Below are 16,869 nucleotides of genomic sequence, written 5' to 3' on the forward strand. Positions count from 1 at the left end.
TTTTTAAGTGTACAGTTCAGTGGCAGTAAGGACATTCACAGTGCTGTGCAACTATCACCGTCATTCATCTCCAGAACTTTCTTCATCTTCCCAAACTGAAGCTCTATGCCCGTTAAGCAGTAAGTCCCCTTATTTTTGTCATTTTCCTTTGTTTGCTTTCTTTTGTTTTATTTATTAATTTTGGGGGATCACATTTAGTACATCACTATTATTCATAGTGGAGGTAAATTCAAAAGCATTAAATTTGAAGAAATGTCTGAGTTTGAGCCCTGGTTCTTCCAGTTGTGAGCTATGTATGTGACTTTGGGCAAATCACTTTAGAAGCTTCAGTTTCCTGATCTTTAAAATGGGGAGAGGATCATCTATGTTTAATATATCATCATAGGACTGTTGTAATTTTTGTAATGTTGTAATTAAATAATATATGTTGACTTCTTTATGACATGTTACAATTCCTAGTCAAAAGAGTGAGTGCACCATTAGCATGACTGCTATTTATGTTCATAAGGGAGCCAAGAGGTTGTCGTAGAACTCTTGACCAGTTGACATTCTAGTGGACTCTCTTTCCTTTTCAGGAAATACAATAATAACCTTTTATTAAATCAAACTTTTCCAACCCGCAGCCTGCGGACCACCTGCGGCCCAGGACGGCTTTGAATATGGCCCAACACAAATCTGTAAACTTCCTTAAAACATTATGAGATTTTTTTTTTTTTAACTTATCAGCTATCATTAGTGTATTTTATATGTAGCCCAAGACAATTCTTCTTCCAGTGTGGCTCAGGGAAGCTAAAAGATTGGGCACCACTGATTTAAATAATGCTGTTTTTCAAAGTGCGTTTGAAAAATTTAGCTCATTTAACTCCTCATCATAGTAAGTAAGATCAGTATCTTTAGTTCTGTTTCACACATGAAGAAAATGGAGGCATCAAAATCTTGTGGTTTAAAGTATGGACTCAGAAGCTAGACGGTCTCTGTTTAAACCCCAGCTCTTTCACTTGCTAGCTGTGTGACCGTGGACAAGTTACTTAACCTCTCAGTGCCTTCGTTTCTTTATGTGTTTTTTTTTTTTTAAAAAAAAGATGACAATAGTAATACATATCTTCTAGTATTATTATGTAGGGATAGAGGAAAAGCTTCCTCTAATTCTTTTTTTTTTTTGAGACGGAGTCTGGCTCTGTCACCCAGGCTGGAGTGCAGTGGTGCGATCGCCACTCACTGTAAGCTCCGCCTCCCGGGTTCACGCCATTCTCCTGCCTCAGCCTCCCGTGTAGCTGGGACTACAGGCGCCTGCCACGCACCCGGCTAATTTTTGTATTTTTAGTAGAGACGGGGTTTCACCGTGTTAGCCAGGGTGGTCTCGATCTCCTGACCTCGTGATCTGCCCGTCTCGGCCTCCCAAAGTGCTGAGATTACAGGCGTGAGCCACCGCACCCGGCCAGCTTCCTCTAATTCTTGAAAAGTGTTGAGAACTTTGTGCTAGGCACACAGTGAGTACTACATAAGTTTTTGTTAAATAACAAAAAATAAAAAGAAACGGAGACAACATGTTGTCACAAAAATAGTTAAACATAGAAGTGGGACTAGAATGCAGGGTTCCCAGTCCTCCTCCAGTCCCTCTCTCCCCGTCTTGGACTCCTGCACCATACGGAGATGCCTCCCCAACACTGCCAGGATCAACCTCCTGGGCCAGTGGTCCCAGTAAGCTACAAAGCTGGGTCACTATTTCACCATTTATAAAACCTTTCCCAAACATTTATTTAAATCTAGTGCTGTAAAATTTTTATAATTAGACACAGTGACTCATATGCCATGATGGTATTTTTGAGCTGTAATGATTCTTATTTTGGAAAAAAAATGATAGTGCATTTTATTGTGATAATTTAGAAATTCTATTTTTATCCTTAATGATTTGAAATATATTTAAAAACTGAAAACTATCTCTGATATTTCATTTTCTATATACGTGTTTGATAAATTGACTGGATCAGGAGAAAAAATGTACAGAGCGGTGGTATCCATATCCCCTGGCACAACTCAGAAGTCACTTACAGGCCTAGGCTTCCTGTGTTTCTCTGACCAAGGGTGATCTCTGGCCAAGGAAAGGTTTGAGGTAGGCTGAAGTGCCCCAGAATTGCCACCAACAGACAATTCTCAACCAGAGAGGAGAGTTGGTGGGTAAACACCCCACCCACCTCCTCCTTTGGTGGCACAGTGGTCTCTCAGGGGATTCCCAGCAAGAATGTGCCCCAGTTGCCCATTGTGGTACCCTTTACTGGTTTTTTCTACCTCCCCGTGCTTCCTGGCATCTTCTTCCAAATAATTACTTGCACCTAAATCCTTGCCTTGGGGTCTGTTTGGGGGTGAATGACAATTTACAAAGGCAATTTATGACCCTGAATCTATTATCCCTTCCACCTAGAGCACGGTTGATTTTTCTTTGTCTTTGTGATGTTTTTTCCCGTTCTCTGTGTAGCTTCTTTGCTACACAGTAGAGTAATTGCAGGCTCTGTCTAACTACAATTTGCAAATGGGATTTCGAAATGTTTTTCAAACATTTTGGCTCATAAAATTTTAACAAGTTATAAATGTATCTTCGTCCCTAACATTTTTGAGGAATGAACAATGTGTGCCAGGATGTTTGAACACCTACTGAAATTAAATGGATTACTACTTTCCTTTGTCATTTTAAACATATCCACTGGCAACTGTAGTATTTCATCCTTCATATACCCTTCTGATGGGCTCCCTTACAGGGTTAGCATCGAGCTCTGAAATTGGATCACTCTGCTGAAACTAATTTTTGGCCCAAGGGTCAATAGTTACCCAACTCCTTATGAGAAAGTGCCATAAGATGTCCAACAACTAATTGCATCTCTCTTTCCATTTTATCCCTAACCTTCTACATCCCTCCTATCCCAGGATCAGTACCTTCCCACTGTCAGTAGCTCTTTCTCTAGCCTTGTTCCAGCCTCTGGTTTCTAGTCCTTCACTGGTGCCATTTTTCACCTTGGCTCTAAGATCAAGGTCTCACTCAGATGAACCCTGCTGGCCCTGAGGCCTCTGAATATTTTAAAGAGCCCAGAAACTACTCTAGGCCTCAGGCCATAGGGAACTGCAAGGCGTGTATATGGGGGTGAAGAGAATCCTTGAGGCCTTAGCCAAATTTTCTGGAAAGTGTCTTCTGGGACAATGAACCCCAAAGTGAACTTCACATGCTCCGGGAAAGATGTGGCCTGATCTGACAGGTAAGGGAGGAAAGTACCAAAGCCTCTATTTATATTGATTTTTATTTTAATATAAGGATGAATTAAACATGAGTAATATGTAGTGTCCAAATTGAGGCTCACCCACATCACAGGATTCCTTACCATGTGTGGCTCAGGCAGCAGGAGTGAGTGGCCCACTATCTAGAAGGCTCAGATAGGACACCATTACTCTTTGCACTTTTAGCTTAAGAGAAGGCATTGCCGACTGATGTGTGTTGTGCATAATCTAGTTTTAATTAAACTAACCTCCTCAGATGGGCAAGTGGCTTAAAAATATTCTTGCTGAAACAAAATAGAACAAAACAAAACCCCACAGATTGTAGATGATATTAAAATTGCAAGCCTAAGAGAATAATATGAATATGACAGAGAAGACACTTTCCTCATTCCTGGTATAGGCTCTAATCAGATATGACACATTCAATCACATCATAGTTTTAATAAGCTTTTCTGATGGCAAAAGGTTCACTGTCAATAAACTAGGATAAAATATTTAACAAAAAATATTTAAAGTAGTCTTTAAAATTTTATTTTACTGTTAGCTCATCTTTTAAAAATTCTACATTTTAGCATATGTTTTCTCCCTGACTTGTTTATGAACTCTTGTATAATACCCACCCACATTCAGCAATTACCATTTTCTAGATTTTTTTCTCTCTTTCTTTCTGTGTGGATATTGTTGTGTTTTGTTTTGCTGAGCTTTGGAAAGTAGGGTGCACACATCCTCACCTTTCACCCCTAAGTATTTCAGTGTATATTTCCTGAGAACAAGGGTAGTCTTCTACACAACCCAATGCCACCATCACATCGAATGAAATTAACAATAATTCCTGGTAACGTAGAATGAAATTGTACCTAATATATTAGTACAGCAGTACATATATATAATTTATACATTAACATACATACAATGTAGTTGTATGTTCAATTTGTTATTACTTTCTTAAAGCTCTGTTCTTAAAGGATTTTTAAAGAATGGGAGTTGGTATACTTCCCTAAGTGCCCCCACTTCCCCTCCAACCTCCCACCACCCTTACTCCAGCTTCTTCTTGGGCATCAGAGTAGACTGACAAGGTCCAGATGAATGTTTTCTGCAGGGAACTGGCCCAACTTGTGTTGCTAGATGGAATATAACTTTTGTTCTTTTCTTCTCTTCTCCATCTCTTCTGTCTTCTCCCCTTTCCTCTCCTCTCCTCCTCTCCCTTGCCTCCTTCTCTCCTATCCTCCAATTTCCTTTCTTTTTCTCTTGTTCCTTTTTTCTCTTCCCCTCCTTCCATCCCCTGATTTCCCCAGTGATTCTGCTCTTTTTCTTTTAGTCCCTCAGGCATTCCTGCCCATGTCTGACAGCAGAAAAGTTGAGGAATTATTTATTTAATTGCCCTTTTGCTGGATCTCTTCACCCCTCCATGCCCTGTTAATCACACACTCAGTCCTGTGAGCTCCAAAGCTGAAAGCTTGTTCCCTCCATGCAGGGACAGAAGTTCTCTCCTGCCCTCTATTACTGCTCTTTTTTACCCATCCTGGTGGGACAAACTAGAGTTTCACCCCTCTCCAACACTTTACCTCTCCCTGTTGAGCCAAAAGCAAATCCCAAGACATTTCTTTTCCCCAGTTTAGCTTCTTCAGTCTCTCTGAATCATAGAGGTTTTGCAAGAAGTTGGTGCTCACACACAAATTAAAGCAATGAAGAAAAGGAGCCAAAAGATGGAGGAATGCCGGAGTAAACAATCAACATGAAGATCCCCAAACATTAATACTCCCCAAATGCAACAAGCCACCCAAAGTTCTAGAACCTCCCCGTTCTCCTTCCTTTGTTTGTTCCTATTGGAGGAATACCTTCTGACTCTTCCTTAGCTTCTCTAACAGGATGTGACTTTACTCCACTTCTCCCCAGTCTTCCCTCATCGATGTTGTCAATATTACTTGAAATGACCATAATGACTCCTTACTCCTTTCTTTATAGGTTCCTCAAAAGCTTGAGGCTAAGAATTGCAAGTCCCTTGCGGAGGGTAGAATAGCGAAGTGGGATATGAGTTCTGTTTGTTCATTCAGTGTAGCACCTCAGTTCTTAAAGTAATGGGGAATGTAATACCTAATTTCTGGAGGGTTCTTTCTAGCTATTTTGTTAACATATCCCCATGAGCTCCCTGTCAGTAAAGAATTATCTCCTGTTCAAGGATGAGAATACTGAAGTGCAAAGTCTACGATTCATCCAAGACCATACAACTAGTTGGTAGAATCACCATTAGGAACTACATCTCTTGATCCTAGGTCTGCATTGACACCCAGAGGAAACTAGAGTATATTAAGAAGAGGTGAAAAGGAGCATTGGAGATATTTATCCTGGAGAAAACAGAAAAGCATAACTGCAATCTGTTACATACTTAAAGATAACAGTTAGATGGGCACCAAAGACCAGTAAGTTCTCCATTTGTGGAGTAATAGCTCAGAGAGATAAGATTCCATTGCTCTGGGTTATAATCATCACACAAGCCAGTTAATAATTGCCTCAGTTGTACAGAAAAATTCTTGGTGCTCTTCTCAGGAGAAAATACAGTTGATGTTTAATAGTTTTGTCAAATCTCATCAGGTAGAATTCTAATTTTAAGGCAGGCAATGTGTCAGTTACCCTAGTGACCATTTGGTTCATTTAATTATCTTCTTTACCTCAGTATTCTCCACATAGTATACATTAGGATTGAAGTGGAGGTTTAAAAATATTGTAATGCAACAATTCCTACAGACTTCCGTAGGTAATTATGGACAAATAAGGGCTGAAATGCTGGATCCTTAAAAATAAACAAACTGCCCATATTTGAATAAAAGACATACCTTTCTGTGGGCAAAGGTTTCCAACCCTGAGTGTGGGAGCCAGCTACTTCTACTTGCCAAGAATCTCTTTGACACATTAATCTTGCCACAGAGAACATTTTGTGACCTTTCCAATGTTTGCGTAAGAAAAATGAAGCACAGACGTTTTCAGAAGTGGGAAACAATTGTTTGAGCCCCATATTGTCAGAGGAGCAAATTTGTCAGTCTATTGAAGAATGATTTTTACTGACTTAATGTGTAAAAGGGAAACTTCTCTCACTCATTTGTGAGAAGCTGGAAATAAGAGACACATCGGCAAGTCACATACTATTCATCAACTAATTAGCAAGTATTTGCCGAGTCCCTACTTTGAAATAAGTGATTAGCAGAGCAAGGAACCTGGAACATTTTTAGGGAGACAGGAAAAAGAGAAGAGGAGAGGATGTAAGCTTCTGACCTCAGGAAACTTAAGACAAAGTCAGGTAGAAAAGACATACCCACAGAATGTAAAATAGTATAATCACCATGAACCGTTTGGAGGTTCCTCAAAAAGCTAAAAACAGAGCTAACATATGATCAAGCAATCCTGCTGGGTATATATCCAAAAGAAAGGAAATCAGTATATCTAAGAGATATCTGCACTCCCATGTTTGTTGCAGCACTGTTCACAATAGCCAAGATTAGGAAGCACACTAAATGTCTATCAGCAGATGATTGGATAAAGAAAATGTGGTACATATACACAGTGGAGTACTATTCAGCCATAAAAAGAATGACATCCTGTCATTTGCAACAACATGGATGGAACTGGAGATCATTATGTTAAGTGAAAAAAGTCAGACACAGAAAGACAAACATTGCATGCTCTCACTTATTTGGGAGATCTAAAAATCAAAACAATTGAATTATGGACATGGAGAGTAGAAGGATGGCCACCAGAGGCTGGGAAGGGTAGTGGGATAGGGGGAGGCAGTGGTGGTTAATCGGTACAAAAAGTAGTTAGAAAGAATGAATAAAACCTACTATTTGTCAGCACAACAGGATGACTGTAGTCAATAATAACTTAATTGTACATTTTAAAATAACTAAAGAGTATAATTGGATTGCTTTTAACACCAAGGATAAATGCTTGAGAGGATGGATACCCCATGCTACAGGATGTGATTATTATGCATGGCATGCTTGTACCAAAACATCTCATGTACCCCATAAGTATATATTCCTACCACGTACCTACAAAAATTAAACATAAAAAAAGAAGGAAAAGACATACCCATAGAAAACTAGCAAACAATTCAAGATAGTGCATAATAAGCAGAAAATGAGAGGAGTTGATAATCTTGTCATAAAAGTCAGACAGGTTGGGAGAAAGAATGGGAACTATTAAGGCCTAGATTGGTCAGCACAGGTTTCATCAAGATGATACTTAAAGTGAAATTTGGAAGGATTGGATTTAAATGAATCAAGAATCTGGAATTGGGCATGACAGAAGGAGGGAAACAGGAAAGTAATGGAAAATTTAGGAATGAGGCATAGACTAGTCTATCTCTTGAGTACAATGGAAAGTTGACAGCTTGTTCTTTCAGAGGGTAGCAAATGGGGAATGATCTATGCAAAATGATCTTGGAACTAAGTCTGGTGATAACTTTCAAGAGTTATCACATCTAATTGTTTTAGATAAGGCTTTTTGTTGGCAAAGAACAGAAGCCACTCAAACTAACTCAAGTAAAAAGGGGATGGTAGTATTGTAAAATTATAACAGGAGACCTCTTGTACATTCAAAACTAGTACATAAGCCAGAAACCATACCCTCTATACGACTTAGGGCCACATTATCTCAGCTTCTCCTCTTATGTCTGCTTCATTCTTTTTCTCTCAGTCCCTTTACTCGGCTTATTCATCTTCTACATGTTTAAATACGGCTGCCCTGATCTTTTCCTTGACATCAAAATCTTGTATTTCCAGCATCTATTACTAACTATATTCTCTCTATTTTTCTGTTTAAATGTTTAAGAGAAAGAGAAAGAGAAACTCTTTAGTAGCTAGCCAGGCAGTTCATTGACTGGTTTAGATCGGGTATCCACTCCAATCCAACCAGCCATCTCTCCTAAACAGGAACTACCCAGTGGTGTCTCCCTGCATTGGGAGCTCTGGGCAGAGCAATCTAGGCCAGAATAGGATATAGACTGATATGCTTCATGCTATACAGAACCATTAGACTTGCAGGAAACATTTTGTATGTTCTATATACATTTGAGAAACATCTGGTCTATTTCTCTCCCTCTAGGAAGAATTTACCCAAAGCTCTCTTCTGAAAGAACTATGGGTTCTAAAAAACATTGGTTCTAAATTGAATGTTGACTCTACCACCTCTTAAACTGAGCTTCAATTTCCCATCTGCAGAATGGAGATAATAATGTCTACCTATTGGAGCTGTCTGGAATATAAATGAGATAATATAGATTCTATTCTCTGCTTGGAAAAAGGCAAGAGCTTAGTAAATGGGATTTCTTTAATTTATTTGCTATGTTCGGAACATACCGTAACAGAAAATTGTTTGCAATGCATTTTAACTTATTTTTAATTGCACAAGTGATATATGAATATGTCAATACTTTAAAGCAAATACTAGATGTTATATTATTTCACTGGTAAATATTTTAGCATGTGTCTTTTATAAACAAGGTCTTTTAAGAAACACACAGCCACAATACCGTTATCACACTCAATACATTCAAAATAATTCCTTGATATCACCAAAAATACATTTATATTTGATTTTCTTCAATATTGATTTCACAAATATCTTTTTATCATTGTTTGGTTTGATTCAAAGCCCAAAAGGAGTCTACACATTGCATTTGGTTGATATGTCTTATACATTTCAGTCTATAACCATTCTCCCTCATTTTCTATGCCATATATTTGTTGAAAAGAAAGGGGTAATTATTCCTGGATTTTCCAATTCAGAATTTGGCTGATTGTATCCTTATAGCATCATTTAGCAGGTTCTTCTATCACTATTTCCTGAAGACTGGCACATAAGTCTAGAGGCTTAATTAGATTTAGATTCAAATTAATTTTCTGGTAAAACTATTAATGTTTTATATTTTAAAGGTTGTGAATTTAAAAGAGCATAGTTCCCAGGGTATTTTGCATCTAGGAAGACAAGATTCCTAAAAGAGAAGGAAGTAAGCCATTTACTCTGGTTTCTGACTAAGTGAATCACCTTTACTCAGAGAGTTAGTGGTAATTATGACCACTATCTGCCAGAAAATGCAGACAGAAGTCTTAGTTATCATTTTATTTATAACAAATGTATTAGCGATATCTTTAGCCATATGCATCTTTGGCTGAAGATGTTCACATACCTTTAATTAAAGATACCAATTTCTTGCCTACATTCTAAGCTAGGAAAATGTTTAAAATGGCTAATGAATAAAGAAGATATTAGAAGAAAATAGAACTTTCTTTTAAACTTTTATTTGTATTTGTTTAAAAATAAAGCAAACACAGGTACATTGAAGCAGGACTGTAGTACTGTTCTGGAATTTTGGGGTTTGGGGTGTCTAATAAATTATAGCCCTCTCTTCCTTACCTAATTTGAGAACAGAAAGCCAGATAAAGAAATCAGAGAGACTATGATAAAAAATAGTTGCATCTATGTCTGATAAAGCAGTTTGGAGAATGTAACTCAGGTCTATAGCAATAATGAACTTGCAGACACTCTCTTATCTTCTATATTACACTTGCCATTCCTCTAGACAGGGCCGGTTAAACAACCATAGTCCTCCCTGAGCCCAATGCACAAGCCAGGTTCTTTTTCCCAAACTCGCCACCGAATAATTCATTCCCCCTTCCCTGGTAGGAGGAAAGTAAGTGAGGAGTCAGGGTGCAGCCAAGAGTGGTAAACCAATGGAGGCCTAATCAACATGAAAACAAGTGGAAATAAGTATTCCCCTTCCCTGAAGTCCATGATATAAAAGAGTATCATAGGTAGAACCCAGTTTAAACACAGCATTTTCAGCAATAAACACCCTCACATGTAGTTGGTCTCAACTCATATCAACTTCCACATTATAGTAGCTCATGTTCAACTGAACAAACTTGTGTGGAGCGTGCAAATCACAGTGCCGGCAGATTCCAAGATGGAAAAAGACATACTCTTTGCCCACCAAAGGCTCATGCTCTAGTGGGTTCTCAGACAGGTGTACACAAGATAACTGTGCCCTTGTCTTGTCGCCCACTGTGCTAGAGACCGTATGGGGAGTGTGCAGACATGGAGATGTGCTGCTCAGACCTCCCTTGAAGAAGAGACTTGCCCAGCTGCGGGGGTTGCGGTTAGCTGAAACCTCCAACTACCTGTTCTTTCAGGGCCCACTTCAGCTTTCAAGCTGTGGTCATGTTCTCTTGAGTGATTCCTGCCCAGTGACTGAGCCAGGTAGTAACTGAGATCACATTCTTCTTGGGGTGACCCCATGCAATGACTAAGCAAGGTGATTATACATGGGCCTGGCAATTTCCGCCCAAAGCAGGACTTCCCCATTGGGTAATCTTTGCTCCTAAGCTTCCTGTTGGGCTGGCGTAGAATGACCGGCTATCCCAGTTTGCTTGGACTGAGAGATTTCCCAGGATGTGGGATTTGCCATGCTAAAACTGGAAAATTTCCAGGCAAACCAAGATGTTTAGTCATCCTCGCTGGTATAGACCTGACAAGCTCCCTCTTCCTATCCTACTTCCTCCCCTTTTTCCTTTCACAGGTACTGCTCCTCAATAAAACTTTCATTTCTTACTTCATCTCAGTGTCTGCTTCCCAGAATACTCAACCCAAGACATGGGCACAAATAGCTCACAAACCAGGAAGAACCTAAATACTTCAAGAGAAGATAAAGTTGAGATTAGGAAGGCAAGGGAAAAATCAATGTGAAAATTACAGGGATTCTCCTGTACTTTTTCAGGGGACCATTTATTATGCATACTTTGAAAAAGAAAAGAGGAATATTTAAAATACTCAATGACTTAAGGTTCCCTGAAGTGGATCTGAATACTCAAAATGAAGGTTTTGCAAAAAACAAAAAAACAAAAAAACAAAAAAAAAAAAAACCAGCCTCCTTGTCTCTGTGTCCTTTAAGCAACAACATGCCTTGTTATTAATTTCTATGATTTAAGAAGAAAAACAAAGGGAATTTCAGCTTTTCTAAGAGGTATTCTTAAAATCAAGAGAGAGTGTGAATTGTACAAAATGGTGACTATAGTTAATAACAATGTATTGCACACTCGAAAATTGTTAAGAGTAGATTTTAACTGTTCTCATTTTTAAAAGATATGTGAGGAATCAACCCAAATGTCCATCAGTGACAGATTGGATTAAGAAAATGTGGCACATATACACCATGGAATACTATGCAGCCATAAAAAAGGATGAGTTTGTGTCCTTTGTAGGGACATGGATGCAGCTGGAAACCATTATTCTTAGCAAACTATCACAAGAACAGAAAACCAAACACCGCATGTTCTCACTCATAGGTGGGAACTGAACAACGAGATCACTTGGACTCAGGAAGGGGAACATCACACACCGGGGCCTATCATGGGGAGGGGGGGGGGGGGAGGGATTGCATTGGGAGTTATACCTGATGTAAATGACGAGTTGATGGGTGCAGCAGACTAACATGGCACAAGTATACATATGTAACAAACCTGCATGTTATGCACATGTACCCTACAACTTAAAGTATAATAATAATAAATAAATTTAAAAAAAAAAAAAAAAAAAAGATATGTGAGGTAATGTATATGTTAATCAGCTCAATCTAGTCATTCCACAATGTATACATATTTTAAAACATCATGTTGTGTATATATACAGTAAATATATACAATTTATGTTAATTTTTAAAAATTAAATTAACATGAAAAGAGAATATCAGCGGAATGGTACTTCTGGAGAGAGGAGAAGGCATCCTTCAGGGCTAGTTTAGAGTGAGGCAAGTGGTTATTTGGAGTACAAAATTTAAGGAGGCACTCACTCTTAGGGTCATAGAGCTCAATATCGGCACCCTCAGGACCTGAAAGTGAGCACCTCCTTAAATATTGTACCCTGGGTGTCTCGCTTGCCTCAACTTAGTCCTGGCTCTGGTATTCAGAATAATATTATGCAACTGATGGAGATCCTTCTTCCCTGCCCTAGATACAAAGCCATTGTCCGGCCAATGGATATCCAGGCCTCTCATGCCCTGATGAAGATCTGCCTCAAAGCTGCCTTTATCTGGATCATCTCCATGCTGCTGGCCATTCCAGAGGCTGTGTTTTCTGACCTCCATCCCTTCCATGAGGAAAGCACCAACCAGACCTTCATTAGCTGTGCCCCATACCCACACTCTAATGAGCTTCACCCCAAAATCCACTCCATGGCTTCCTTTCTGGTCTTCTACGTCATCCCACTGTCAATCATCTCTGTTTACTACTACTTCATTGCTAAAAATCTGATCCAGAGTGCTTACAATCTTCCCGTGGAAGGGAATATACATGTCAAGAAGCAGGTAGGTGCTTAGGATTGATTCATTTCCTTCTTGGGGATATAATCCCTTGCATTTCTTTTGGACCCCACTGACAAGCCATGACACTTGAATCTGCAATTAGATGAGGTGGGTGATGTGCGGCCAGATGCTAAATGGAAACGCCTGGCCATGGAAACCCAAGATGTTCTTTATAATCTTATTCTCCTGTTAAAGACCTAAGCTAGGGAGGTGTTGTGAACCTGAAAGATTTCCAGTGTGGGTTTCTTTTTGAGAAATAATCTGAAAAAGAGTTGTATTTTAAAAATAAATAAATAAAGCTTTGAGGCTCATGGGATGTGACTTCTTTAAACTCCAGTCACATTGTTTGCCTAGAAAGAGGATTACCACATGGAGACAAAGCAGAGGAGGCTGGAAAGTGAGGTCAGTTGAAGAAAAAGAAGTAGTTTGATTAGGATGGGCTCACACTGATTTGGGCTCAAGTCCAAGCTTCATGATGTACTCAGCCTCTCTGGGACTTAGTTTTCTTACCTATCAAATAGGCTTATAATCCCTACATTGTAGAACTACTGGAAGATTACAAGAGAGAGTATATGTAAGGCCTATAGTGCCCAGCATGCAAGATGCCCTCCATATGATTAGACTCTCTCTCTTATTCCCTATAACACCCCATAATTTCATCCTTGAGGTACAAACAAATGGTAGAAAGCAAGGGCTCTGGCTTCCTCCTCTTTGTCAGGGCTTGCCTTCTAGCCCAGGTGTAGATCATGTAGCATCTATGATGGAAAAGCAGAAACACTCCCCACTCCATTTCAGTGAACAGCTGACTCACTTAAAGACCTTACCCTTTAAAGTTCATTACTTATGTATTTGTCTCAATTGTGGGGGAAGAGTGGCAATTTCCAATGAAACTACCTTCCTACTTGAAAAACCTCTCATTAGCCAACATCCATTGTACCCCAAACTCTTTATGGAGAAACATGTTTCCCCTTGAGGTAGTGGATGGAGTTGGGAGAAAAAGGAGATGCCACAGTCCCTTTCTATAGACTATAGTCCAGAGATAACTCAAGATTTTAAAATCATAATAGAGAGTTATCTTGGTTTAGCCAATGAAGAAGAACAAAGCTGGCTGCTCTTTTTGAGCATCAGAGGGAATAAAAAATTATTAACTGTGGAGAAAAGAAAGACATGAAGTCATAGGGCTGATAAACTGCACCAATGCTCTCCTGAGGAAAAAGGGGGCACTTATTAGAATTTCATGTTGCAATCCAGTCAAATATGTAATCAACTTTGTTTAAAGATCTGTTCTCAGTGGTGTGTTCTAACTCTATTCTTCCTCATGGGTTTCTGCTTCCTGGCTCATCCATTTCTGTGTTTCTGACTCTTTTTTTTTTTTTTTTCCTTTTCTGTCTGTTTCTGTTGCCTTTCTCTCATTTTACTGGATTCTCTCTTGCCCTCTCCTATTGAACTCTTTTTCTGTGGCTTTGTGAATTCATCTATTGCCCTAATTGTTTTTCCCTGTCTCTTTCTCTGCCTGAATCTTTGTCTCTCTGCATTCTTCTGACACTGTCCCTTGCTGCTTCTTTCTCCATGTGACTCTCTCCTTAGATTGAATCCCGGAAGCGACTTGCCAAGACAGTGCTGGTGTTTGTGGGCCTGTTTGCCTTCTGCTGGCTCCCCAATCACGTCATTTACCTGTACCGCTCCTACCACTACTCTGAGGTGGACACCTCCATGCTCCACTTTGTCACCAGCATCTGTGCCCGCCTCCTGGCCTTCACCAACTCCTGCGTGAACCCCTTTGCCCTCTATCTGCTGAGCAAGAGTTTCAGGAAACAGTTCAACACTCAGCTCCTCTGTTGCCAGCCTGGTCTGATCATCCGGTCTCACAGCACTGGAAGGAGTACAACCTGCATGACCTCCCTCAAGAGCACCAACCCCTCCGTGGCCACCTTTAGCCTCATCAATGGAAACATCTGTCACGAGCGGTATGTCTAGATTGACCCTTGACTTCGCGCCCTGAAGGACGGTTTTGCTTTATGGCTAGACAGTAACCCTTGCATCCATTGTTGTGTCTGTGCCCTCCAAAGACCCTTCAGAATGCTCGTGAGTGGTGTAGGTGGGGGTAGGGGTGGGGAGACCCAAGTGATGGATCACCATTATATTTCGAAAGAAGCCATCAAGTCTTAAGTTTTTCATTTCAACTTGTGAACGTTTCTTCTGATGTGAAGCAAACCTTCCCTTTTTAGAAAAGGGAACAAGTAGAAAATTATGTTTTAAGCATCAAGCCCTGTTAAACGGTTGTGACCAATTATGTCATAGAAACTGTATGAACAACCAGATTTATATAGCAGAGAAATCATACATTGAATTCTTACTTTGTGAAAGACTTCACCTTGTCATTTCTTTAAGCCGACGCTAGTACTTTAGAAATATGACTTGACTTTGTTTTCAGGAATGTCTGTAATATATAAACCAAGGAATAACTTTCATTTGCACTCCTAATATGAAAAGTCAATCCTGTGAAAGAGCTCCACGTATGAGGGACACTCTCCAAGTTGCTAACAATGGAAGCTAGCTTAATATAAAACAATTCTCTAAGCATTTATTTTTAAAAAAAAGATGTTACTGAGGACCTAGGAGAAATGCTAAATACGTACTTTTAAAGCAAAAATACAACCAAACACATTGACACATATATAAAGATCCACGTGTGGCTATGTGTGATATTTCACACTCTGAATTCTTACTTGATGGAGGTCTTGTTTGCTGCTACAGTTTTAATCATCCAGGGTGCCATTCCACCATAGAAGAGAAATACTTTTAGGAAAAAAATTAATCATGCTATTAATTAATCAAATATCTATAAATGCATAAAGTACAGTATTTATTCTTGATACATAGGTTTTGAGTCAAGTGTATTTACTTAGATTTGTCTTTGACTGCTATACTGAATCAGTAGTTTCACTCTAAGAAAGAAGGGATTGAGCAGATCACGAGGTCAGGAGATCGGGACCATCCTGGCTAACATGGTGAAACCCTGTCTCTACTAAAAATACAAAAAATAGCCAGGCGTGGTGGCGGGCCACCTGTAGTCCCAGCTACTCGGGAGGCTGAGGCAAGAGAATGGCATGAACCCGGGAGGCAGAGCTTGCAGTGAGCTGAGATAGCGCCACTGCACTCCAGCCTGGGCAACAGAGTGAGACTCAGTCTCAAAAATAAATAAATAATAAAAAATAAAATAAAAAGAAAGAAGGGATTGTATCTGAGTAGAAATAGGAACACGTTTATATTTAGTGTATGGTTCTGCTAACGTTTGTGGGAGGAAGTGAATAAAATTTCAGTAACAAGTATTTTTTGTCTGAATATGTATAAGAAAGTCACAGGGGTCTTTAAGAACTGATTGAAAAACAGCTACAGACTTGTTTCTACTTAAGAAGAGTATTTATGAAAGAGCCCATGTGCAGAAAAAGACTTGGCTGAAATATTTTTCTTTTTCTAAGTGAATGTAGTTGGCTTTAAAAAGATTTGATTCCCTTACTTTAGAAACTCTGAATGAAGTTTTTCTTCACTCAAAGAGAGGGCAATTTTGACAGGTTGCAAACATATTAACCCACTTTCAAATAAATTCAAATTTTACAAATGTGCCCTTACACATTAAAATCCTAAGACAATTTTAATTTAGGTTTTCTCTATCCAGATGAGACACAAACAGTTGGCTCTCATTTTCACATGGCACATATGAAAAGATTCTTGTCTCTTGATATGAAGAAGTGCCCACTGTCTATTTGAGCTTTAGGAGTTAGGACCAAGACGGGGTGAAACTTCGTCAATTCTGCTTGCTACGTGCTCTTTTGTATTGTACACGCCTGCTTTCCTGGTAGTCCATAATTACATAGAACAGTCTGAAAACAAGACAGATAGTACAGCTTAAAGAACCAAGATTTCTAGCTTGACAGTCCAACTCTGCCTCTAGCTATATCACTCTGGCTATCAATTTCACTTGTCTAGACTCATGTTTTCATCTCTAGACTGAGAAGACAGTGCTAAGGTCTTGTCTATCGCTAAAATTCTGAGTCTCTTCATCATCTCCAGTTCTGTCTCTGCAGCATTTCTGTAGCCCACTTAGTCACAGTAGCCTCACTTCTGCTACCCTTGCAACAACAACTCTTTGGAAATCCTTCAACCACTATTCTATATTCGTGTTCACATTAGTGGTATGAAAGGAGACAGGCCATTCTGTTGCTTCAAGGGGCCCCTTGGAATACTTT

The 16,869-nt window shown here is 39.4% G+C and overlaps 1 protein-coding gene across 1 annotated transcript in view; it reads left to right on the forward strand.

The window, feature by feature from the left end:
- GRPR (gastrin releasing peptide receptor) overlaps positions 1-15,675 on the forward strand; it is a 32,051-nt gene extending 16,376 nt beyond the window's left edge. Inside the window, exons 2-3 of the mRNA XM_003917445.4 lie at positions 12,271-12,622; positions 14,207-15,675. Of these exons, the coding sequence (XP_003917494.1) occupies positions 12,271-12,622; positions 14,207-14,596 (742 nt within the window). The 3' untranslated portion in view covers positions 14,597-15,675. The remainder of the gene's footprint in view (positions 1-12,270; positions 12,623-14,206) is intronic.
- Positions 15,676-16,869: the final 1,194 nt, after the last annotated feature.

Source organism: Papio anubis, chromosome X (assembly GCF_008728515.1).
Source record: "Papio anubis isolate 15944 chromosome X, Panubis1.0, whole genome shotgun sequence".
Taxonomy (NCBI): Eukaryota; Metazoa; Chordata; class Mammalia; order Primates; family Cercopithecidae; genus Papio; species Papio anubis.